General features: G+C 56.2%; 2 protein-coding genes and 1 pseudogene across 2 annotated transcripts in view; 1 reads left to right on the top strand and 2 right to left on the bottom strand.

Annotated features, from left to right (window-relative positions):
* The window catches only part of FSD1 (fibronectin type III and SPRY domain containing 1), a 12,874-nt gene extending 1,164 nt beyond the window's left edge, over positions 1-11,710 (top strand). Inside the window, exons 2-14 of the mRNA XM_077751674.1 lie at positions 144-166; positions 756-851; positions 1,065-1,196; positions 1,952-2,053; positions 2,840-2,862; positions 3,055-3,176; positions 3,824-4,033; positions 8,032-8,130; positions 8,902-9,061; positions 9,601-9,680; positions 10,858-11,109; positions 11,213-11,301; positions 11,440-11,710. Of these exons, the coding sequence (XP_077607800.1) occupies positions 144-166; positions 756-851; positions 1,065-1,196; positions 1,952-2,053; positions 2,840-2,862; positions 3,055-3,176; positions 3,824-4,033; positions 8,032-8,130; positions 8,902-9,061; positions 9,601-9,680; positions 10,858-11,109; positions 11,213-11,301; positions 11,440-11,550 (1,499 nt within the window). The 3' untranslated portion in view covers positions 11,551-11,710. The remainder of the gene's footprint in view (positions 1-143; positions 167-755; positions 852-1,064; positions 1,197-1,951; positions 2,054-2,839; positions 2,863-3,054; positions 3,177-3,823; positions 4,034-8,031; positions 8,131-8,901; positions 9,062-9,600; positions 9,681-10,857; positions 11,110-11,212; positions 11,302-11,439) is intronic.
* Positions 6,417-6,512, bottom strand: LOC144221641 (U6 spliceosomal RNA; annotated as a pseudogene).
* A 203-nt stretch (positions 11,711-11,913) lies between the features above and the next one.
* STAP2 (signal transducing adaptor family member 2) lies at positions 11,914-19,376 on the bottom strand. Its single transcript, XM_077745662.1, is given in 13 exon segments — positions 11,914-12,072; positions 12,345-12,419; positions 12,497-12,598; positions 12,690-12,845; positions 13,775-13,849; positions 13,971-14,073; positions 14,165-14,234; positions 14,966-15,094; positions 15,137-15,243; positions 15,738-15,794; positions 16,504-16,626; positions 16,790-16,861; positions 19,173-19,376. Coding segments are annotated over 13 exon segments (1,260 nt in total). The 5' UTR covers positions 19,275-19,376; the 3' UTR covers positions 11,914-11,983.
* Between the last annotated feature and the right edge of the window lie 6,191 nt (positions 19,377-25,567).

The following is a 25,567-nucleotide window of genomic DNA, read 5'->3' as shown; positions in this document are numbered from 1 at the left end:
GACCTCTCATCGTCTTGCAGGCGCATCCCCTCCAAGCCCCCCAACCGCGCCCAGCATCCCAGCCCCAGCCTTGACCCATCCCCCACGCCGTCCATGCGGACTGCGGACCAGGTGTCCGGTGTCTGCCCCGCCCCGTCCCTGAGGACACTCCTCCGGCTCAGCACAGGTGCTCCCACCGATCCTGCCCCCCCAGAACAGGGCCCCCTTGGAGGCCTGGGTCTCCAGGCTCCCACGCGGCTCCTCTTCTCTCCATCCCTTCCCCCAGGCCTCCCTGCCCCGCTCCCCAGTTACCTGGGCTCTCCAGGCGCCGTGTTCCCAGGTTTCTCCTTTCTTCTCGCTAATCCCTATTCCCGAGGTACCCCCTTCCCCAGGTTAACCCATTTCCTACAGGCATCATTTTCCTTTGGGCTTTTCTTTCCTCAGGGTAGCCCCTCACCCCAGATCATGCCCCGCCCGCAGGTTAAAGGCGTTGTGCTGAGGCTGACCTGGCCCAGGCCCAGGGTCTGCCCTTTCCCCAGAGGCCCTTTTTGAGCCTCAGTTTCCTCCCCTGTAAAATGGGCATGTTTGCAGTGCCCATCGGCTGGGCAAGGGAAGGCAGGGCCAGAGCTGCGCCCATGGCGGTGCCCCGGCTCGCTGGCCCGGTGGCTCCCACATCTGGATCCCAGGAAGGCGAGTGGGGAGCCCCCGGTCAGGGAGTGGGACCTGGCCGAGGGGCTTACCGGCTTTGTGTGTGTGCCTGCTTCCGGTGGGGACAGGAGGCTCTGCGCAAGATCATCACCACGCTGGCTGTGAAGAACGAAGAGATCCAAAGCTTCATCTACTCCCTGAAGCAGATGCTGCTGAATGTAGAGGTGGGAAGGCCCCTCTGCAGGAGGAATGGAAGGAGGTGGGGAGGCCTTGGACAGGTGGCCAGAAGGGGGGTGGTGACAGCCATAGGAGTCGGGCTTTGCTGCTGCCGCCCCTCGGACTCTGTGCCCGGCTGCCATGTCCAGGCCTCAGTTTCCCCACCTGGGCATGGGCTTTGGACGGTCCTGGCCATCCTGACCCCACACCCTGTCTCCAAGGCCAATTCCACCAAGGTGCAGGAGGACCTGGAGGCTGAGTTTCAGTCCCTCTTCTCCCTCCTGGAGGAGCTGAAGGAGGGGATGCTCATGAAGATCAAGCAGGACCGCGCTAGCCGCACCTACGAGCTGCAGGTGGGGGGGGGGTGCGCTCCTGGGCCCCCACCCAGACCCTCCCCCCCACTGCACCCCTCAGACTCAACAGAGCCCAGCCGGCCTCAGGGTCTCCCTCTAAACCTGCTCGTCCTCCCACACCGCCTCTTGGGGCCTCGCCCCGATCCGGAGCCAGACACCCCGGTGGCGCTCGCCTCACCTCCTCTCTTCCCCCGGCTCTTCCCCGCCCCTTCCCTGACCGTGATCCATCTCCTACCTGCGTGCTCTCCCCCTCAGTCCCCTCCCCGCTCTCCCCCGTTCTCCTTCACCACCTCCGCACCTGGCTGTTTCTCCCCTCTTGTTCTTACCCAGCGCCTCCCATTTCTCAGCCCTTCCCACTGGTCCCCAGATCCGACAGCATCACCTCTTGCCAACCCCCGCCCCATGTATGGCCCCTCGGGGGTCTAGGGCTCTACGCTGAGGCCCTGGGGCTGCATCAGAACCTCGTGGACAACTTCCTCACATCCCAGATTCCCATCGTGGAAGAATTCGGGGCCCTGAGGCTCAGGTGGGGCCTGGGCATGTGAGTTTTCAAGAAAGGGGTCCCCGGGTGATTCTGATGCGCTCGCTGCCAGGAGTGAGGCCCGATTTCCCTGCAGCCCCACCCCCACCCCACATCCAGAGTCGGAGAAAGGTGTAGAAAGGTGTGGCGGCCCCAAGCCCACAAGCAAAGGGAAGTCCCCGAGGGTTTGATGCAGGGGGTGACGGGCCCTTCCCTCGGTGCATGCCCCTCACAGAACCAGCTGGCTGCCTGTGCGCGCGCCCTGGAGAGCTCAGAGGAGCTTCTGGAGACGGCCAACCAGACCCTACAGGCCACCGACAGTGAGGACTTCCCTCAGGTGGGCGTCTCAGAAGCCACACAGCCGGGCTGCGACACCACATGGAGGACACCCAGTTAACTTGGCATTTCAGATCAGCCACAAGTGATTTCCTTTTTTTTAGTATAAACGTGGGCCATACAACATTCAGTAGAAGTACATCCCAAAGATCACACAGGATATACTTATACCAAAAAATAATTTGTGGTTGAAGGTGCCTGGGTGGCTCAGTCAGTTGAACATCCAACTCTTAATTTCGGCTCAGGTCATGATCTCACGGTTTGTGGGTTTGATCCCACATGGGGCTCTGTGCTGAGAGGGCAGGGCCTACTTCAGATTCTTTCTTTCCCTTTCTCTCTGCCCCTCCCCTGTGTGCTCTCTCTCTCCTCTCTCAAAATAGATAAACTGAAAAAAAAATTTAACTTATTGTGGTTGGTCTGAAATTTAAATTTAACAATGAATAATTTTTGAATATAATCTAACGCATGCAATATTTAGTCTATGTCCCAGATATTGAATGGGACACATTTATACTAAAAAATCATTTTATTTATCTGAAATGCAGAGTAACTGGGCTTCCTGTATTTTTATCAGCCAACATGGCCGGCTGTATATACTGGGCACTGGGGTTGGGGGTAGGAGCCTGTCTTTTCCTCCATCCCTTTGGGGCACAGCCAAGCGTTTCTGCCCCAGTGGTAGGGGACTTTGGCAAGTGGCCCACTCTGGGCCTCAGTCTTTCTGTCTGTACAGTGGCTTTCTGATTCAGTGAAGGTAATGCTTTGAATTTTATTCTGTCCCTTTTTCTAGGCTGCCAAGCAAATCAAAGATGGGTAAGATGCTGGGATCTGGTTCCCACCCCAGTGCCCTGCCCCTGGTGTGAAGGTGGGGATACCCAGGTGAGGGTCCCTTGGCCCAGAGCACTGAACCAGAGCAAAGGGGAGTAGGTCTCCCACGCACACTTTAAAGGCCTAGGTCCTTTTGAGATGCCTGCCGGCAGGCTCCCTCCATCTTCTTCCCTGCAGTGTGACGATGGCGCCTGCCTTCCGGCTGTCATTGAAAGCCAAGGTCAGCGACAACATGAGTCACCTCATGGTGGACTTTGCACAGGAGCGCAGGATGCTACAGGCACTCAAGTTCCTACCTGGTGAGAAGGAAACTTTCTTCTGGCCTGGATTTCAGGGAAATGGCCCAGGAGTCTAGGGTAGCCTGAGAAAGGCTGGGGTAAGCCTGGCATTGAAATCCTGAAGGCACCGCCCCTGGGGGCAGAGCCCCGAGGATACCCTGTCTGTGTGGGTGGGGCCATGAGGAAGCCCGCCCCTGAGGGGGTGGGGTCCCGAGGAGATCCTGCCTGTGTGGGTGGGGCCACGAGGAATCCCGCCCCATGAGGGGTGGAGCCACAATGAAGCCCGCCCCCGAGGGGCGGAGCCCTGCGGCTACCTTGCTTGGGTGGGTGGGGCCACGAGAGATCCCGCCCCTGAAATGCCCCACCCACCAGGGAGGGGGGGTGTCCCATGAAGGCCACACCCCTGTGAAAGAATTCTGGAAATACTCTACCCCTAAATGGTGGAATTCTGGGAAGGCCTGGGTCTTTGTTGGCTGAACCCTGGGAAAGCTCCTCCCTACCACCCCACTGTGGAGAAACCCTGTGGAAGCCCCACCCCCAGGCCCCAGCCCTGCCCCCAAGCTTGGGCTCCAGAGACCCCCAAAAAGGCCTAAAGTACGGGTGGAGTTTCAGAGGTCGCCCTTGCATGCACAGGACCCTGACCTCCCTGTCCCCTCTGCGCTGGACAGTGCCCGGCGCCCCCGTGATTGACCTGGCCGAGTCCCTGGTGGCAGACAACTGTGTGACCTTGGTGTGGCGCATGCCGGACGAGGACAGCAAGATTGACCACTACGTGCTGGAGTACCGGCGGACCAATTTCGAGGGCCCGCCCCGCCTCAAGGAGGAGCAGCCGTGGATGGTCATCGAGGGCATCCGGCAGACGGAGTTCACCCTGACCGGTAAGAGCAGCTCGGCCCTGCTGCCGACGCCCACCGGTCCCCTCACCCCTGCGGCTCAGCCCCTCCAGGCTCCCGTTTCCCCATCAACTTGGGGCCCCCGCTGGGGTGATGGGGGGGAACAGCAGAAAGCAATACTAATGAAAACAGTAGTGATGACAGCCACCGCGCCTCTTATGGAGGGCCTACTATGTGCTAAATGTTTTCCCCACGCGTAATGGACAATGGACATGCTTATCACCGCCATTTTACAGATGGGGGAACTGAGGCCCAGGGACAGAAGGCGTTCTCCGTCAGCGTCTTCTCTCTCCAGTCCAGCGCGCCCATTCGTTCATTTCCGTCATTGAGCGCCTGGTGGCGCTGCCTTTGCAGCCGGCGCAGGTCCCTCCGCTGGCGCTGGCATCCTCCAGTGTGGGGGGATTTCCTTGGCAGCTGTAAGAAAGCAGAAAGCGTGGGGAATCCCCCCGGCCAGAAGGGGAGTATCTCAGGAAGGGTGAAATGAGGGGTCCCTGATGAGTTTCAGCCGCCGTCCTGAGCCGGAGGAAACCCTCATCCGCGGGGAGGGCCTTGCCCACAAGATAACTATCACTATGGTTCTTGGGCTGTAATCAGCCTGTTCTTTATCTGTAATTAGCATACATGGTTACTAATGAGCATGCTAATTGTAGGAAAGAAAAGCTAGCAGCCAGTAAGAGGGTCTGAGAAGCTACTAGTTTATTATCCTTTGCCTGGGAATCAAAACAAACATACCCCACTTTCCCCGCAGTATTTGTTTTTATTATTATTTTTTAACATTTATTCATTCTTGACAGACAGCGGGTAAGTGGGGGTTGGGGGGGCGCAGACTGAGGGAGACACAGAATCCAAGGCAGGCTCCAGGCTCTGAGCTGTCAGCACACAGCCCGACACCGGGTTTGAACTCACGCGCTGTGAGATCGTGACCTGAGCTGAAGTCGGACTTTTAACCATCTGATCCTCCAGGCGTCCCCCCTGGTATTTGTTTTTATTATGGCAAAATACATTTACCATTGAATTTACCATCTTTTTTTTTTTAAACGTTTTATTTATTTCTGAGAGAGAGAGAGAGAGAGACAGTGTGAGCAGGGGAGGGTCTGAGAGAGAGGGAGGTACAGAATCTGAAACAGGCTCCAGGATCTGAGCTGTCAGCACAGAGCCCGATGCGGGGCTCAAACCTATAAACCGTGAGATCATGACTTGAGCCGAAGTCGGAGACTTAACCGACTGAGCTACCCAGGTGCCCCTAGAATTTACCATCTTAACCATTTTTATGTGTTTAATTGGGTAGTAGTAAGTACTTTCATAATGTCCTACAGCCATCATACTGGCTCTGTAAGCTTTCATCTTGCGAAACTGAAACTCTGTCCCTGTTAAACACCAGCTTCCCAGCGCTTGGCTCCTGCCATCTACCTCCTGTCCCTGTGAATTTTTTTTAGTGCCCAATGTGAGTGGAATCCTACAGGATATGTTCTTTTGTGTCTGGCTTATTTCACTGAAAACAATGTCCTCAAGGGTCGTCTGTGTTATAGTGCGGGTCGGCATTTCCTTCCTTTTCGAGGCTGAATAACGTTCCCGAGTGTGGACCTACCCAGTTTTCTCCACTAGCAGCAGCTTATATAACTATAGTTCAATATCAAAACCAGGGAATTGACATAAGCATTGTCAATCCACGTTTCACTGGCATTATGGGCCTTCATACGTGTATGCGTGCATGTGTACTCCTGTAGGCCATTGTGTCCCGTGTGCCAATTCACGTACCAGCCACCACAGTCAAGGTGGAGGTCTGTCGTATCACAGGCTTCCTGAGGCATCAGCCCCTTGCCACCCCCTCTCGTTGCCATTGACGACATTCCTAGTGAGTGAATTCCACAGGGCAGGAAGTTGAATCCACCGAGAGGTGTGTGGTGTTGAGGATACGGATGAATGCTGTCATCTGGGTGACTAGCCTGTGTGGTCATTTGTCGCCTCGATTGCTTGGACAGGTCGGGCGGGGTTTGGTTTAGCGTTTATTTCGTACCTGCCTCGACTCATTGCATCCTTGTGTGAACCCTGCTTGGGATCTGGCAATGTGATTGCCAGTTTACAGAACGTGAAACTGAGGCACACGGTGAATCCTGACCATCCACAGGCACCTGGGTTCTGGGTTTCGGAAGCTGGGCCTTCTGGTTGGTCATCTTTGCTCTGGGGCAGCGGATGGTGTTGCTGAGCAAAGTGCTGGGCTTTCAGAGAAGGGGATCTGGAGAAGGGGGAGACAGTCTGGGTGGGCACCTGAAGGAGGTGGCAGCCAGGCTGAGGCCCAAAAGAGAAGGGGAGGGTGGAAAAGAGTCATCTAGGCAGAAGAACAGCCTGTTCAAGGGCTCAGAGGCCAGAGCACTGAGGCTTTGTGTCTGAATTTGCGTGCCATCCTTCTGCAGGGGCCAGGCTAATCTCTATATGGTTCCAATTTTATTTTATTTTTCTAAAGTCTATTTATTTACAGAGAGAGAGAGAGAGAGCTCAAGCAAGTGGGGGAGGGGCAGGGAGGGAGGGAGACACAGAATCCCAAGCAGGCTCCTCATTGTCAGTGCAGAGCCCAACACGGGGCTCGATCTCATGAACCGTGAGATCATGACCTGAGCTGAGATCATGGGTTGGCCGCTTAACCAACTGAGCCACCCAGGCGCCCCTGTGTCATTCCAGTTTTAGTATATGTGCTGCTGAAGTGAGCACTGAGCCTTTGTGTCTGGAACTAAGTGAAGTTTCCAGAGAGAACAACATCGGTGGGGAGAAGTGAGAGGAAGAATGGGGTCTTTACCCTGAGACCAAAGGGGAGCTGTGGGAGGTATTCGCGCAGGGGCGCTGAGTGCTGTTTGGGATGATCAGAGGATGGGCATCCCAGGGGGAACACTCACGAGGCAACTGGACATGTGGTCTGAGCTAGGAGTTGGGCAGTGGGTGCTCTGATGGACGGATGGTCTCTGAAATGTAAGAAGGGGACAGGGAGCACAGTGAGATGAGTAAGGGCCCCAGACAGAGTCACACTGACATTTACGGGTGTCGAGGATGGAGGAGTCTGCAAAGAAGACTGACGGAGAACGAACAGAGAGGGGAGCCAGGCGGTCCTCCAAGCTGGGGGACTGACAAGGCCAGAGGCGGCAGAGAGGGGGTGGGGATGTAGGCAGCTCTCCAAAGAGGTTTAGCTTGAGGGGAAAGACAGCTGGGGAGGTGCTTTTTTTTTTTTTTATTTCTAGAGAGAGAGAGAGCGTGAGCAGGGGAGGGTCAGAGAGAGAGGGAGTCACAGACTGAAACAGGCTCCAGGCTCTGAGCTGGCAGTCAGCACAGAGCCCGACGCGGGGCTCGAACCCACGAACCGGGAGATCATGACCTAAGCGAAAGTCAGACGCTTAACCGACTAAGCCACCCAGGCGCCCCAACTGCTTTTTGTTTTTAAGACTGCAAGAAACCAACCCGAAAAGAAAGACAAAGAATGTGGGGGACATATCCTAGAAGTAGGGAATATCTTTAACCGGGCATGAGAAATCCAGGAATTTCAGCAAATCAAATGACTCATTCACATTTGTTCCCTGCCTTTGTTGCATGTGGATGCTACGTTCCTAAGGAGGCTCGCTAAATGCACTGACAAATTTTCCCTAATGGAGTTTCCTCCCAGCTGGCCAGCCCAGAGAAGACAGTGACTCTCTTCCCTATAATACCAGCCCAAAGTCCCAGGGAAGATTCTGATTGGCCAGTTTGGGTCATGTGCCTATTCCTGAACCAATCGCTGTTACTCTGTCCCTAAGCATCCCGATTGGCCAGTCTGGGTTGGAGGCGGAGCCAAGTGCCCATAGTACCACAGTAAATGAGGACAAGGTCGGTGTCTCAGGGATAAGATGTCGTTTGCAAGGTGCTCCTTAGAATGAGTAGTGGGATTACCGCGGGACACAGGGACCTGTAACCTATTGCTCAAAGCGCACGCAATGTTGAGATCCCTCTGTTGCCCCTAGGTCTCAAGTTTGACATGAAATACATGAATTTCCGTGTGAAGGCCTGTAATAAGGCAGTTGCAGGCGAGTTCTCCGAGTCGGTGACCCTGGAGACACCAGGTGACTGGCCCCCACCCCTACCCTGGCCCTGACTCCATAACCCTTCACCCTGGGGCCCCAGCTTCTGGTGTCTAATGAGACTCTTCTAATCAGGGTTCTTTGGCTCTTTTTGCTCTGGCTGCCAGGAAGCTCGGAGCTTAGTTCCCAGTAGATTCCTTAGCCTGAGTGTTTAATATACACCTGCCATTGCTTTTTGCTTTTACAGTTGATCCCATTGTACTTGGATGGGCTTTATACTCTCTCTCTCTTTCACACACACTCTCTCTCATTCTGTCTCCCAAAAAATAGATAAGGGCCCTTAGAATTGGGGATGGGATCCGATCTTACTCTCCTGCATTAACACTTGCGTGCCCTGATAGGAAGATCTTCCGCAGTCTAGCCTAACTACTGTGCTATGGCCCCGCCCCTTTCCTGCGATTAATCTCCAGCGGAAGTAGAGAAAGTGCTTTGAAAATGGCTCCAGACCTAGGGGACCTTTAGGCAACAAGCTCTGGGCCTTTACTCCCTTGGCTGCGAGCTCTGCCCCCCGCCCTCCCCCCTTCCCCCTCTCTTCCCCATCTGTCCTTCTTGGTGTCTTGCTTCCGGTCCCTCTGTATCTGTCTGTCTCTGAGTCTCTCTGTCAATCTCTCTCTTTCTGTCTTCGTCCCTGTTGTGGCTTTCTGTTCTCCGTCCCTCTCAGGGTCTGTCTTGGTCACTGTCTGTCTCTCTGTCTCTCTCTGTGTCTCTCCGGGTTTCCCCATCTCTGTGACTCCCACGTCTGCCCGGCCCCAGCGTTCATGTTCCGCCTGGATGCGTCCACATCTCACCAGAACTTGCGGGTGGATGACCTCTCCGTGGAGTGGGACGCCATGGGCGGGAAGGTGCAGGACATCAAGGCTCGCGAGAAGGATGGCAAGGGGCGCACGGCGTCTCCTGTCAACTCCCCAGCCAGGTAGCCTGCCCCCCGCCCTCCCTGAGTTGCTGGTGGAGGTGATCAAACTAGGCAGAGCCCAGTGTGGTCAAGGCTGGGGCGGAAAGAGGGACATGGAGCTGGAGGAGCCCGGGGAGAAGGGAGAAGAGGTTTCTTTTTTAATGTTTGTTTACTTTTGGAGGGGAGGGGAGTGTGTGCAAGTGGGGGAGGGACAGAGAGAGAGGGAGACAAAGGAACTGAAGCGGCATCTGACAGCCGATGTGGGACTTGAACCCATGAACTGTGAGATCACAGCGTGACCCGAAGTCGGATGCGTAACCGACTGAGCCACCCAGGGGCCCCAAGAAGAGATTTTTAACTGGGATTTGACAGTTGAATAGTTTTCCTGATGAGGAAGGGCTGGGCGTGTTCTGATAGGAGGGGCCCGGGGCATGCAAAGAACCGAGTCCTGGGAAGTACTGACGGAAAGACAAGACCCGGTGGCCCCGGGTGGCCCCGGGAAACCCTCCTGTGGGGGCAGGAAGGGCTGCGCTGACCCTTCCCCTCCCTGCCACTCACAGAGGTGTGCCATCTCCCAAGAGGATGCCCTCCGGTCGTGGGGGTCGGGATCGCTTCACTGCGGAGTCCTACACGGTTCTGGGTAAGGAGGGGCAGAGACGGAGGGCAGAGGGGACACCCTGGGCAGGCCCTGGTGGTGGTGGGAGGGGTGAGAGAGAATGCCTTTGGTTGGGGAAACTGAGGCAGCCACCAACAGTGCCTTCTGGAATGGTTCTGATAACGTGCTGTGGTGCTGAAGGAATGGAGGACTGGAGGGAGGAGGAGGGTGTGGGCTTGGTGGGGGGGGCAGAGCTTGTGGGGGCTGGGGCTTGGACATCGGCCGGGGGGCGTCCTGGGGTTAGTGGAGTATCTGAGGATTTGTGAAGTAGCTGGAAAGAACGGTCACCTACGGGTTAGTTGGGTTTGTGGAGCAGCCAGAGAGAGGCGCCGGTGTGGGAGACAGCTAGCAATGGAGTGGATGGAGCCCATGGAGGAACCAGAGTTTGGGGGGCTCGTCACTGCCCAGAAGGGGCTCGCAGAAGAGGCTGGGGCGTGCGGAAGTCAGTGTGGTCAGCAGTTCCCGGGCAGGGGCGGAGTGGGAGAGAAGCTGCGTTCTGGGGATAAGCTAAAGCCTGAGGAGAAGCTGAGGTTCGGTGGAGCATCTGGGATTGGCGCGAGGCGGAGTCTGGGGGAGAAGCAGGGGGAAGTGGGGGGCTTGCAGGGTGGCTGAGACCTGAGAGGGAGCCGTGGAGCCTCTGGGAAGAACGCAGCCTGATTGCTGTTGGGGAAGTAGCTCGGGTTGGGGAGGAGCAGGTGGACGGGCAGGCAGGAGAGGCTGTGCACTCAGGCCTGCAAGAAGCTGGGCTTCCCCAGGAGCCGCGGTTCTGGGCGGACTCTAGGCGCACAGAGGAATCTAGGAAAGGGCCCCAGAGCGCCGGGAAGTCGCTGCACCCCAGGAGGACTTGAGGCCTGTGGGAATCCTTGGACCCCACCAGGTGCAAGGGTTTGGGGACTGATCATCTAGTCTCAGGGAAGAACTGAGGACCGAGGAGTATCTCACCATGGGGAGGAACTGTTTGTTTTGGAGGCAATTTATAAGGCCTGGAAGCATCTGGAATGAGAAAGGATTAGTTGAGGCTCAGAGAGTATCTGGGCTTTGCTAGAGGAAGTGGACGAAGGCCGGGGACTGCGCGGAAGGAGTAGCTGGGGACTGAGGAGTACCCCGGTGAGCGCCCCCTTGTGGAGGGCCGTCTGGGACCCGACTCCGCCCCGCCCCGCAGGGGACACGCTGATCGACGGCGGGGAGCATTACTGGGAGGTGCGCTTCGAGCCGGACAGCAAGGCGTTCGGCGTGGGGGTGGCGTACCGCAGCCTGGGCCGCTTCGAGCAGCTGGGCAAGACGGCCGCGTCCTGGTGCCTGCACGTCAACAACTGGCTGCAGGTCAGCTTCACCGCCAAGCACGCCAACAAGGCCAAGGTGCTGGACGCCCCGGTGCCCGACTGCCTGGGCGTGCACTGCGACTTCCACCAAGGTGACCCCCCCAGCCCCGGGCGGCATCTCCAGCGCCCTCTCCCTGTCCCGTCTCGGCCGCAAATCCCCTTATCGGCCCCTCTGTCACTCTGCCTCCATCGCAGGCCTCCTGTCCTTCTACAACGCCCGAACCAAACAGCTGCTGCACACCTTCAAGGCCAAGTTCACACAGCCACTGCTGCCTGCTTTCACAGTGAGAAGCCTTCCGTGGCGGGAAGGGCGTGTGTGTGTGTGTGTGTGTGTGTGTGTGTGCTGGGTGCCGGCTTTGCTCCAGAGCGCCCCTCCTTCCTCTCCCCCACCGCTCTCCCCTCCCCCCTGCCCTGTGCCCCAGGTATGGTGCGGTAGCTTCCAGGTGACGACGGGCCTGCAGGTGCCCAGCTCCGTGCGCTGCTTGCAGAAGCGGGGCAGCGCCACCAGCAGCTCTAACACCAGCCTCACCTAGGCCCCTGAAGCGCCCTCCCAGGCCTCGGTTGTTTCAGCCGGCACCCTTTTCTCACTTGCTGCTTGGAGCCTTAACTCCTGACGGGGGTCACGAACCGGGAGCGGGCCCCAGGGCGGGCCCTCCTCCCCACCTCACCTCCTAATAAAGGTCAATCACTGGCCAGGCTGTGCTGATGGTTCTTTGGGGCTGGGTGGCACTGAGTGTGCCCCAAAGCTCTCTGGACCCTCAGCTTTCCTGGCTGTAAAATGGGCTTTTCTTCTTGGGTCAGGTGGCAGGTTTTGCTAAGAGGGGCCAGCTGTGGGCGGACGTCTTCCAGACCCTCACTGCCCACCCCCCCTGAAGCCAGTCCAGATGCAGAGGCCCTGGGGTCACTTAAGCTTTTATTCTGGGAGGAGGGCTCCGCCTCCCTGACTTGCTGCACCCTGAGACTGGCTCACTGGTCCCCAGCGTGGCCAACCGAGTGCTCCAGCGCCCTCCTCCTCTGCAGTTTCTCCTCCAGCTCGGCCGTCAAACCTGCCAGGCCTGGTTGGGGGGGCGGGGTTGGGGGGGTGAGGCTTCAGGGGCACCAGGGATGGCCAGTCCATGCTGTCCCCCCACACCTCAGGCACCAAGGCCCCGCTGCAGAATTTGAGGGGCCCCCTGAAAAATGAAAATCTACTCAAAACCCCTAAGGAGTCTGAAGACTGCACAGCGTTAAGCCAAGCGTGGGGACCTTTGCGGAGTGTGGGGCCCACATGACAGCACAGGTCATCCGCTTGGGAACCCCACGCCGCACGGAGCCCCAGATGCCTCACCTGTTGAGGGGAAGAAAGCCTGCGCTGAGTTGACTGCCAGCTTCTTGGCTAGGCCGCCGTTGAGGCCTTTGGGCTCTGGACGGGGAGGGAGAGGAAGGCTGAGGCTGGCTCTCCGGCTGGGCGCGGGACGGGCTGGGGGGAGGGACCCCTACCTGGCTTGGGCACAACGGGTGGCTTTGGTAGCTTTGGAGGCTTTCCCTGAACCTTGGCCAACCTCTTGGGCTTCAGGACGACTGGCCGACTAGGGGAAGGCACTGTGCGGACAAAGATGTGGCATGTCACACCTACCTTTTAGCCTCCTCCCCTGTCCCCATCTCTCATCCCTACCCCCGCCCCCCTACCTACCATCCCCATTCACGTAGTTGGCGGCTGGGGGGTCTTCGATGGGGATCACATAGTTCTCATCCTGGTCTGGGAGTGGGGTCAGCGTGTCCTGGCTTAAGACAGGCGCCATGGGCAACGGAGGCAGCTGCTTGGGGCCACCCGAGGGGGGTGCAGGACCTGGTGAGACGCAGCAGTTACTGGAATCAGGCACATGACCCTGGGCATGTGTGGGTTTTACACACGCCCATTTATGAGTTGGTGTTTGTGTCCCGTGTCGCATCAACTGACACACTGAGTGAATTCGCACAGTGGAATATATGCAGAGGGTTTGTACACACACTTAGTGTGTAATATATGTGGATGACACCACGTGGGTGCTAGTATTCGTACACCCATGTGCCTATAAATGTCCAAATTTGTGCTCGTTGGTGCGCATTCGTGTAAACACGGGATTGTGGCTTAAGGTATGTGCTATGCACGATGGGAATCGTGTGACGCTAGTATTCATGTGTGTGTGGAACCTTTGTCTATGTACGTGTGTACATGTGAGTTTCCGATTATGCAGGTGGACGCAGCTCATGTTTGTGAGTGTGCAGTGTGTGTATGTGTGCACATACGTGCCCGCTGTGCACGAGGGGCCCGCAGCGTCTGCCCAGCCCCAGGAGGACCATACTGCTCAGCCCCCAGACCTTCCCAGTGTCTTCCTGCTTCATAAGCCAGACCACTGCCACCCCGTTCTCAATAGCCACCCCGATTCCCATCTCTAGGTTGATCTTGCTGGAAAGGAGCCCTCCGTCCCCCCACTGCCCATCTCGATCTACTGAAATCCTTTGAGACTTTTAGCAAACACCGCCTCCTCCAGGAAGCCTCCCCCCGCCCCTTTTTCTCCCCAACTCTGGGCACCACTGCCTCCAGCCCCAAGTTCGACCCCACAGGGCTGGGAGTGTGTCCAGCTCTGCCTCCCGCTCCACAAGCCGGAGGGCAGGGTCTGGGTAATTTCCGGGTCCTTGTAACTCTGGGCACAAGACTGGACACGGGCGGGGCCACGTGGGTCCCGTGTCTCGCTTCACTCTGGCACAGTGGTGGCTGCAGGGCGGGGGCGTCACCTGGGGCCTGGGGTGCGGGGGCCTCCGGCGCCACCCACACGCTCTCGCCGTTCTCTTTATCCGCCTCCACGTAGCCTGGAAGAGAGCGGTCCTAGAGGAGGCGCGGCGGCTGAAGGTTGACCCAGGGGTGCCCCGTGGGGGCAGGGGAGGGAGAGGCACGTACTGGTTCCCCGGAGGTCCCTGAGGTCGCACTCACCTAGCACCTTCTCGTAGTCCTCGTCCGGCAGGAAGGGCACCAGAGCCTTCTTGGTGTGTGACACGAAATAGTTGACCACTGCATCGAGTGAGGCGCAGGAGAACTGGAGGCGGATAGAGGTCGCAGTCAGGGCTGCTGGGGATGGGGCGCAGTCCCCACCGCTGCGTTTCCCAGTAGCCCCGCCCAACGCTCACCGGCTCCTCCACGTCGATCACATACTTGGCGCCCTCACGCTTCACCTTGTAGTGCCGGACCACCAATATCCTGCACAACGGGTGAATGAGTGGGCTGGCTCCGGCCAAGGAGGAACCCGCCCCTTGTCCTGGCTCTGCCTCCACGGAGGGGCGAACCTCCTCTGCACACGGACCATGCCCCGTCCCAGCGCGGCTCTCTGCGGAGAATCAGGCCCTCTACTGACTGCATCCCCCGCGGGAAGACCCCGCCGCTGTTCCGGCACTGCCCAGGCCCTGCCTTGATGGCTCCACCCCCCGAAGGTTCCGTCCCTCTTGCCCCGCCCCCTGGGTTCTACCTCCACCCTTCACCTGGCCACCCGAAGAAGGATTTAGTATCAGGCTCTGATCCGTCCCCAAAATGGTTCCACCTCCAAAGCCTGATTCAACCACCAGGGAGAGGGCCGGGTTATGACTCCACCCACAGGTCCTGACTCTGCCCAAAGCCTGGTCACCACCCCTGGATTTGATTTCTTCCCTGCTCCGGAGGTCCAGACCCGGCCCCGACTCCGCCCCGAAGAGCCCATCCTCATCCCAGGGCCTGACCTCGCCTACAGAGTCCCGCCCCCGCCTAGGATCTAACTACGCCCCCAAAGGGGTCCGCCGTCCGGCCTGGCCTCTAGCTCCGCCCCCAGACGTTGACCCCACCCCCGTCCCGGGGAGGGGCCGGCCTCAGGATCCCACGCCCCCCCAGCTTTGGCCCCGCCCCCAGGACCACGCCCCCACGCTCGTCCCTCCGCCCACCCTGGCGCCGCGCATGCGCACCCATTGAGCGTCTGGCGGGTGGTGACCGACACGCCGCCCGTTCCGTCCCCGCTGGGCCGCAGCAGCAGGTTCCCGCACTCGGGGTAGCGCTCCAGGAGCAGCTGCGCCTCCANCGCTGGGGCCCGGCGCCTCCTCCCGCCGCCGTCCCGGGGCTGCGCGGCCCCGCGGGGCACTCACGAGGGCACCTCGAGCGCGCGGCGCGCCTCCTCCTTGGCCAGGGCCTCGGCCATCATGTACAGGTGTCCGGGCAGCAGGGTCAGGTTGGACGGGACGCGGAGCTGAGGGACGTGAGGCGCCCGCGGGCGCGCGGACGTCAGGGCGCGGGCGGCTGGTGACCGAGTCACCGACGGGCACCCTGAGGCCGGGGCGCAGGCCGCCCGCCAGCATGGGGAGCCGGGTCTGGGGGCTCCAGAGCCACCCTGCACCTCACCAGGGCAGGGCCGAGGAGGTTTTCGAGGGCACGTGAAGACATCAGACGCTAGAATGTAGGGTCTCAGACTCTACCGGCTCCGGGGCCAGGCAGGGGACCAAGGACTAAAGCAGAGATCAGGAACGTTGACAGAAACTCCTGGCTCGTAAGTAATGGCAGGCACCTTTCGCATTTCTAACACCGTCGGCAGAAACAAAAGACGTTTGCGGGCAGCACTGGGCTGCTTTGGGCTTAGCGGCCGCTGCGCCTGCGCGAGACGCGTGTAGGCGACTCTGCGGGCCTGGCTGAGGAATGCGGGACGGAAAGAGAAAAGACCCTTTCTGAGGAGGCAGCTACTCTCACCTCTACCACCGTCAGGATGAAGCCTTTCCACATCTCCCGAGACTCCAGGCTCTCCACCTGCGGAGGGAAAGAAAAAGAGCCCATGGCGATGAGCCTCGGTGGATTCATCTGTGAAATGGGAATGAGGAAGAATAGTCACTGTTTTCCAAGGGCTGTCTTGATGATTCAATGAATGGGGACAGGTTAATTTCGGGTGTCTGAACATCGGTAAGTCCTTAGGAAAGAAGGATATAGTTCTTTAATGTTACAAATCAACTTTGAGGGGCACCTGGGTGGCTCAGTCGGTTGAGCGTCCGACTTCGGCCCAGGTCATGATCTCACAGTTNCCCCCACTCTGCTCCAGCCCCGGATGCCTCCTCCTCCCCCTCCTCCTCCTCTTCCTCTTCCTAGCTGCCCCTCAGACTCAGCAGGCCTCTGCTAAGGAGCCATTGCACGGGTAACTACGGGCTGGCTCCCTCACCTGCAGGTGCTCACTAAGGCTTTCCCTGGTCACCCTGTGTCTCATTGTAACCCCGACCCTGCTCCGCCCTTTCCCTAGCACTTTTTCCCAAGCACCTCCCCCCTCTGACCCTCCAGATATTTCACACCCTTGTACTGAGCTCCTCCTTGTGACTCCTCTGTATGTATCTCCCATTGTGCAGGCGAAGAAACCAAGGCCTAGAGAAGTTAAGTGACTCGCCCGGTGTCACCAACCCGGTGTTAGACTCCGTGCGACTCCATGCTAGTGCGTGTTAGTGGTAAGTGTGACAAGGAGGGAGAGGCCTACCTTGAACTTGATCTCCTGGTTCCGGAGGACGAGGCTGAAATGGGTGCCTGGGTCTCGGGAGCCCCCCCAGGGGGTCTCATCCGTGAGCTTCACAAATGCTGCTAGGTCTAACTTCTCCACGTGCTGGGGATCCGGAAGCAGGGGTCTGAGTGCCAGGCTTGTGGCTCCTCAGGTCCTCTGGCTTGGCCGAAACACCCGCCCTCTCTGCTTCGTCCCTGAGGTCACAGGTGGAGGGGGCTGAGGGGAGGGGGACGACCAGCTCTTGAGTCTTCATTCCCATCCTTACCTGGGAGTCCCGATTGCTATTATAGAAATAGAGAGTGCAACCCTGGAGGCCCGCCCAGAATTTCTTGTAATCCTGGGGACCGAAGAGAAAAAGAAGAAGGTGAGAAGGGAAATCTGGGTTCCTCCATGACACTCACTCCTGCCTCAGGACCTTTGCACTGGCTGTCTTCTCTGCCAGGAGACTCTTTCCCCAGATCTTCACGCCGTTTCCTTCATCACCTGCTTTGGGTCTTTGAACAAATGTTGCCTTCTCTGAGAGGCCCTCCCCATCCATGACCTGACTTCTGGGGATCTGTTGTTCTTTGAGAAAGGACCAAAGAATCCTCCTTGATGGAATGGGGGATCTGGAGTAGCCCCCCCACTGCTGCCAGTGTGCAGATATAGGAGATCTAGGAGTAAGTTGAACTAACCGTCCACCCACCCACCCATGTATGTACCCGTTATCACATACATACACCCCACCTTCTCCGTGTCCACCCTATAAATATTTTTGGGATCTCCTGTGTGTCTGAGTCTGCAGCCTCAGAATTTCACAAGGTCCTGGACTCTAGAAGTATTGCAGATTCAGGATTTCTCCCCAGGATTCTGAATTATAAACGTTCTAACTCTCTGGGGGTCCACGGGGCTGATACAGCTCAGACTGTAGGTTTCGGGGTTTATTTTCCAGCAGGTATTCCCAGAACATCAAGTCTGCACCCAGTTCTGTTGCTAGCAAAATACTAAATGAGACATGGCTCTTGTTTCTAGATAGATTGGCTTCCAGAAGATTATAGAAAGCGTAGATACTGGAGCTGCCTGGGGGGCTTAGCGGGTTGGGCATCTGACTTCGGCTCAGGTCCTGATCTCACGGTTGTGGGTTTGAGCCCCGCGTCAGGCTCTGTGCTGACAGCTCGGAGCCTGGAGCTGCTTCCGATTCTGCGTCTCCCTCTCTCTCTGCTTCTCCCCCACTCATGCTCTGTCACTCTCTCTCAAATAAATGTTTCAAAAAATAAAAAGAAAGCATAGATACTAAATCATAGATACTAAATCCTCCAGGGAAGAGAAATTAGTACCCCAATAGGGGCAAATCCTAGGCCTTGAGATCACAGAGGAGGAGAAAGGCCCTCTAACTGGGAAATCTGGGCAGACTTCCTGAAGGAGGAGGACTTTAATTAGTCTTTAATGATAGTGAGGATAGTTTTCATATGGACAGCCAGTAGCCATTCATCAGTCCACCTATCAGTCCGTCCATCTGCCTGCCCATCCATCTGTTCATCCACTTATCTACCCACCCACCACCCTATCCATTTATATGTCTATCCAACCATTGACATATCCACCCACCTACCCATCTGACCCTAGATACGTACATGCATGTAACTGACATTTACCAAGGACTTCCCATGTGCTAGGCACTGGGAGCAGAGCAATAAGTGATTGAACTCAGCACAGTCAGACCTGCTCTATCATATACCCACTACGCTCCATTGCACAAGGTATTTAAGTTCTCTGTGCCTCAGTTTCCCTACCTATAAAATGGCGATCAAGAGGTACTTCACTCAGAGGCTGCTAGTGCATTTATACCAGTGATCAGTGCTTGCAGAGTGACGACCCCAGGCCCCGAAGGCTGCCCCTCTCCAGTAACCATGGCTACAGCCCTCCTATACCCATTGTGTGATAGAGAAAACTGAGGCACAAAGCTGGAGAGCCTGGGAGTCAGGAAAGAGTGGAGCAGCAGGGATGTGGGCCTGGGTCTCCTGCTCCAGGACCAGGCTTTTCGGAACTCCTGTGGCCTAGACCCCGTGAAGGCTGGGGTGGGGGGGGAAGTTGGAGGCCCAAGGAAAGGAGGAGGGGACCGTAATCTGCAGTGGCTCTGGGGGTGGCCGGGGAAACCAGTGGGCAGGTGTTTGGGGTTGTAGGGGAGGGAGGTGAGTGTGGGGAGCGGTACGGAGAGATGGAGCGTCAGGGAAGGAGGGGCTGGGCTTGCCTCAGTATCAGGTTCTGCCAGATGCGCCCCCTCAGCTTTCACTGTCCCCAGCATGCTACCTCTCGTGGCCTTGACCCCTAAGGCTGGGGTTCAGGGTTAGTTTGGAGCTGGGGCATGGGAGCCAGGAGGCTTTCCACTTCCTGGGGGAAGTCCCTGATCCTGTTTGTACCCAGGAGAAAGAAAAGAGAGACCGAGAGGGACAGATGAAGGCAGGTGGGCAGGGAGAGACAGAGACAGAGATAAACCAGAGTCAGAGAGAGAGCCAGATGGTGGACAGAACCTTTTACAGCCCCCGGCAGGTGCCCTGCCCCATCCAGTACCCACCCCGCCCCCTCGGCCAGGTGCGGAGTTGCAGGCTCAGAGAGGTGAGTCCAGCCACCTCGGAGCCCAGCAGTGGCATTGCTGTGCCCCGCCTTACCCGGTCACAGGGTCCCTTCTTCTCTAGAAAGCTCTCGTAGTAGTGTGAAGGTAGGGCAGCCTTGGGTTTGGGGAGCCGGGGTGGGCTTAGGGCTGAGGCCATGGTGGCCCAGGTCTTTGGCCTTGGCCTCTCCCTCCGGTGGGTGCCCCAGCTGGGCTGGGAAGTAGAGAAACCGGTTCCAGGGGAATTTTCTCTTCTGTCAACTTCCCAGTTCCCTCCTCTGCCAGCTCTGGGCGGGTGCTGGGCCAGGCAGGTCGTCCTCAGGGAAATCCCAGCCTCTCTGGTCTCCCCAGGAAGTCTGGGAGGCCCGCTGGAGTTGGGGAGGAGGGAGCCACTGGGAGGCTCTCCGTGCTGAGCAGAGACTGGGCAGAGGGCGCACCGGGAGGAGGGATCTGCCTAAGCAAAGGTCTGGATGTGAGAAAGGGAGGAGGAGCATGGTGCCAGAGTGGCAGTGGATGTGCCCAGAGAGGACACAGCAGGGACAGCGCGTGAAGGTCTGAATGCGCGTTAAGCTGCCTGCATGTTACACCAATATTCCCTAAATGTACAAAAAAAAATCTTGCTGGGATGGTGATAGGAATTGTACCTGTGGATCACTGGGAGCCGACATGACATCTTCACTGGGTCAAGTCTTTGTTTTTTGGGTTTTTGTTGTTGTTAGTGTGTATGTAGGGTTTTTTTGTTTTTTTTTAGACTTTATTTTTATGTAATCTGTACAGCCAACATAGGGCTCTAATCTACAATCCCAAAATCAAGAGTAACGTGCTCCACCAACTGAGCCACCCAGGTGCCCCCATTTAAAAAAATTATTTAAGGGGTGCCTGGGTGGCTCAGTCTGCTAAGCGTCCGACTTCAGTTCGGGGCATGATCTCAGGTCTGTTGTTCATCACAGGGTGCCTGGGGGGCTCAGTCGGTTGAGCGTCTGACTCTTGATCTTGGCTCAGGTCATGATCTCATGGTTGGTGGGTTCGAGCCCCGTGATGGGCTCTGCACTGACAGCTCAGAGCCTGGAGCCTGTTTCAGATTCTGTGTGTCCCTCTCTCCTATCCCTACCCCCTCATGCTTTTTCTCTCTCAGTCTCTGAAAATTGAATAAACCTTAAAAAAATTTTAAAGACTTTATTTAAGAGGCTCCTGGCTGGTTCAGTGGGACGAGCATGAAGAGACTCTTGATCTTGGGGTCATGACATTGAGCCCCATGTTGGGAGGTACATTGTACTTTAAAAAAATGTATTTACGGGCACCTGGGTGTCTGAGTTGGTTGGTTAACCTTTGGACTTTGGCTCAGGTCATGATCTTGCAGCTCCTGAGTTCGAACCCCACGTCGTGCTGTCTGCTCTCAGCACAGGGCCCGCTGAGGATCCTCTCTGCCTCTCTTTCTCTCTGTCCCTGGCCCCCCAATACATAAACATTTAAAAACTTATTTATAANCGTCGGGCTCTGTGCTGACTGCCAGCTCAGAGCCTGGAGCCTGTTTCAGAGTCTGTGACTCCCTCTCTCTCTGACCCTCCCCTGCTCATGCTGTCTCTCTCTCTCTCTCCTAGAAATAAATAAAAAACATTAAAAAAAAATCTTTAAATTCCAGTAATAGTAGTTTCAGGTATACAATATAGTGATTCAACAATTCCTTCCATACAATATCCATCATCATGACAAGTGCATGCCTTCATCCCCATCACCTATTTCACCCCTCCCCCCCCTCTGGTAACCAGCAGTTTGTTCTCTGCAGTTAAGTCTCTTCCTTCCCTTCCCTCCCTTTCCTTCCTCTCCCCTCCCCTCCCTTCCCTTCCCTTCTTTCTTTTAGGTTTATTTATTTATTTACTTTGAGAGAATACATGTGTGAACAGGGGAGGGGCAGAGAGAGGGGGAGACACAGAATCCTAAGCAGGCTCCTCATTGTCGGCCTGGAGCCTGACTCGGGGCTCAAACTCACGAACCGTGAGATCATGACCTGAGCCAAAACCAAGAGTCGGATGCTTAACCGACTGAGCCTCACTGGCGCCCCTAAGAGTCTATTTCTTAAGGGGCATCTGAGTGACTTGGTTGAGTGTCCAACTTCGGCTCAGGTCATGATCTCACGCTTGTGGGTTCGAGCCCCACGTCGGGCTCTGTGCTGACAGCTCAGAGCCTGGAGCCTGTTTCAGATTCTGTGTCTCCCTTTCTCTGACCCTCCCCTGTTCATGCTGTCTCTCTCTCTCTTTCTCAGAAATAAATAAAACATATAAAAAATTCAAAAAAACATTAAAAAATTTTTTAAATGTGTCTGTTTCTTGAGTTGCCTCTCTCTCTCTCTCTGCGTCATGCATGAGGGTTGGAATCAACTCCTCCCAAATTCCTGGTACTGTTAATATTTTTCCCTCTTCCCATGAGCCACCGAAAGCATATAATGATAATGGAAATGTTTGGAATGTTATAAAAATTACCAAAATCAGACACAAAGTGAGCAAATGCTGTTGGAAAAATGGTGCTGCTTGATGCAGGGTCTCCACACACCTTCAATTTATTTAAAAAAAGTGGGGCGCCTGGGTGGATCAGTCGGTTAAGCGTCTGACTTCGGCTCAGGTCACGATCTCGCAGTTCGTGGGTTCGAGCCCCATGTCGGGCTCTGTGCTGACAGCTCGGAGCCTGGAGCTGCTTCCGATGCTGTGTCTCCTGCTCTCCATGCCCCTCCCCTGCTCACGCTCTGTCTCTCTGTCTCTCTGTCCTCAAAAACATTAAAAAAAAGAAATTTAAATTCCAGCTGCACCTTTGCCTTGTAAACAAATCCCCTTTGCCTTGTAACCTAACATATTTACAGGTCCTGGGGATGTGAACATCTGTAGGGAGCCACTATTCCATGACCACAGCCTGTTAAACATGATGGATAACATTTATTGATTTCTTGAATACTGAACCCGCTATGCATCCCTTGAGTAAACTCCATTTGGTCATGGTGTGTCATTCTTTTTATATATTGCCAAATTCTTAAAAATTTTTTTTTTAAATTTTTATTTATTTCTAGGAGAGAGAGAGAGAGAGAGAGAGACAGCGTGAGCAGGGGAGGGTCAGAGAGAGAGGGAGACACAGACTCTGAAACAGGCTCCAGGCTCTGAGCTGGCAGTCAGCACAGAGCCCGACGCGGGGCTCGAACCCACGAACCGCGAGATCATGACCCAAGCGAAAGTCGGACGCTTAACCGACTAAGCCACCCAGGCGCCCCAATATATTGCCAAATTCTATTTCCTAATATTTTGTTAAGAAATGTTTGTGTGTGTGTGCCTGTAATCATGAGGAATATGGTCTGTAGTTTTTCTTTCTTGTAAAATTTTTTTGTATTGTCCTTATCAGGTGTTGATTATCAGGGTAATGCTAGCTTCATAAAATGATTGGGGGCTTGGGGGAGGGCGCCTAGGTGGTGTCTGACTCTTGATTGCGGCTCAGGTCACAATCTCACAGCCTTGAGATGGAGCCCCAAGAAGGGATCTGTGTGGACAGTGTGGAGCCTGCTTGAGATTCTTTCTCTCTGTCTCTTCTCCTCCCCCATTTATGCACTAGATCCATCGGTCTCTCTCTCTCTCTCTCTCTCTCAACAAAAAATTAAGTGAATTGGGAAGTGTTCCCTCCTCTTCAAGTTTCTGGAAGACATTTTTGAAAAAAGTGGTGTTAATTCTTTGGATCTTTGGTACAATTCTCCATGTGGGATCTGGATATTCATTTTTAAGGAGTCTTAAAATTACAAATTTAATTTCCTTAATCGTTACAGGATTGCCTGGACTTTATACACATAGCAAAAAAAAAAAAATAGCCTTTGTGATCTACTCGAGAGCCGTGTGACTTGGCAGTCTTTTCATCTGATGAACTAATAACATTGATAACAATACCTGCTGTAAAGGGGTGCCATGGGGACACCTGGGTGGCTCAGTCGGTTGAATGTCTGATGTCAGCTCAGGTCACGATCCCAAAGTCCTTGGATAGAGCCCTGCATCGGACTCCAGACTGAGCATGTAGCCTGCTGCTTGGGGTTCTCTCTGTCTCTCTCTCCCTCCCTCCTTGACTAGTGATTGCATTCTCTGTCAAACATAAATATTAAAACAAATGTAAACATATTTTTAAAAAGGGGTGCCATAAATAGTTAATAAGGTCGCAGCAGTTTGTTTTAGTTTTATTTATCAAAGGCAGTGGGCAGCCGAAGAAGGATTTAGAGTAGGGGGGGGTGGTGTTTATAGCTGCATTTTGTTTTGTTATTTATTTATTTATATGTTTTATTTATTTCTGAGAGAGAGAGAGAGAGAGACTGCGTCAGCAGGGGAGGGTCAGAGAGAGAGGGAGGTACAGAAGCTGAAGCAGGCTCCAGGCTCCGAGCTGTCAGCGCAGAGCCCGACATGGGGCTTGAACCCACGAACCATGAGATCATGACCTGAGCCGAAGTCCGACGCTTAACCGACTGAGCCACCCAGGTGCCCCAATATAGTTGCATTTTGGTAGCATCCTTCTGGGGCCAGTGTGAAGAGGGATGAGGTGGGGGTTGTGTAGAGAGGTCTGAGGTCCAAGGTGATGACCAGGGTCCAGCTGGGAGGGGAGGTCCGGTCCAGCGTTTTGGGAACAGAGTCAAAGGAACGTGGGGAAGGACATGGGGGAGTAAACTGAGGTCAGAGTCTGGGGCTGGTGGGGAATGCCCAGTTGGTGGCTGGACCTGCGGTGTGGGCGGGGGTGTCTGTTTGGGGAAACTGCAAAAGGAGTCGGGGGCTTGACAAAAAAGAGTAGTAATTTCCATTTGCTCAGCTCTTACTAGGTGTCAAGCCTATTCTCTGACAACCATGGGCACTAATTATTATTGTCCCCATGGTGAAACAGACTCGGAGCCACTCGGCCTAACACAGGGCTGGGAAGCGGTGGAGCAGGATCGGGAGCCAGGTCCTTTGATCGAAGACCCCATTTGCAGAACATCCCGCCCCAACCCCTCACATCCCGTCCCCGCTTCCAAACTGGGCGGAGTAAACCGGTCTGGGGTGGAGCCTAGCCCGCATTCCCGGCGGCTTCGGGAAGTCCCCACCCCGGCTCGCAGCCCTGCCAGGGCCTGGGGACTCCTAGTCCTGGGAAGTGTCGCGGTGCCTGGGAGCAAAGGTCCTGGGACAGGGACCGGGGACAAAGGACGGCACTGAAACCACGCCGCGGGGACCCGAACGTGCCCCGCCTCCGAGCGCCCGGCGCGAGGTGGGTGCGAAGTGGGCGGGGGGGAGGGCGGTGCGCCAGGCTGAGGGCACGCCCCCGGGATCTGATTGGCTGGCAGTGGACCAAATCCTGCAACTGAATGGGCACGTGAGGCTCAGGGCCTCCTGTGATTGGCCGGGACGTCCGAGTTTGGAGGAAGCAGCGGTTTAACATTGTTTGGCTGGTGGGAATCCCACGGCTGCTGCCTATTGGTTGAAGTTTAAATGACCCTCCGATAATTGGTTGGTTGGCTCCGCTTGGGTCTAACCCTGGAATTGGCCCGGAGGGGGGGTTGGGGGGGCGGTGGAAGTTAACCCTTTAGAGACTGAGGTCCGGTTTAGGAGCTTTATTTTTACTGCTTAAAATTTTTTTTTTCACGTTTATTTGTTTTTGAGAGACAGAGAGAAACACAGCATGAGCAGGGGAGGGGCAGAGAGAGAGGGAGACACAGAATCCGAAGCAGCTCCAGGCTCTGAGCTGGCTGCACAGAGCCCGACGCGGGGCTCGAACTCATGGACCTCGAGATCATGACCTGGGCCGAAGTCGGAGGCTTAACCGACTGAGCCCCCCAGGCGCCCCTATTGTTACTTTTAAAATTTTATTTTTTTAAAGTAATCTCTACACCCAAGATGGAACTTGAATTTACAGCCCCGAGGTCAACAGGCGCACGCTTTGCGGACTGAGCCAGCCAGGCTCCCCGCCTCAGGCGCTTCAGACCTTCCCCACTCGGCCCGCAGCCCCAGGGCGCTGTGGCTCCTTCTCTGGGCCTCAGTTTCTCCCCTGGTCTCCACAGCCGAGACTTCTCGTCCCTTAAGTGTCACATCCCATCCGGTCCCAGGGAACTGAGTCTCCCGTGTCCCCCGCGCCCCCCAGCTCGTGGTCTAAATGCGGCAACGGGCCGCCTCAGTGGAGCCACTATTTCCCCCAAAGCGGAGGTCCCGGGGCCTCAGTTTCCCCGCCTGTAGGTTGCCACTCGCCTCCCACGGAAGGCGGCCTCGAGCCTCCGTTTTCCCGCTGGTGCCGGCGGCAGGCCGAGCCCCCCTCCCGCCCCCGGGCTGGGGCTCCTCCTCCTCGGGGCGGAGCCGTGTCACGTGCCGGGAAGAAAGAGCCAGCGGCGCGCGAGTCGCACGCGACGCAGCGCGCTCCGGGCGGAGCGGCCATGGCAGGTACTGCGGGCCTGGCTGCGGGTGGGGGTGGGCAGCGTGG

The sequence above is a fragment of the Crocuta crocuta genome, unplaced genomic scaffold (assembly GCF_008692635.1).
Source record: "Crocuta crocuta isolate KB4526 unplaced genomic scaffold, BGI_CrCroc_1.0 scaffold110, whole genome shotgun sequence".
Lineage (NCBI taxonomy): Eukaryota > Metazoa > Chordata > Mammalia > Carnivora > Hyaenidae > Crocuta > Crocuta crocuta.
Note: the sequence above shows the minus strand (reverse complement) of the source record. Positions and strands in the feature narration are given on the sequence as shown.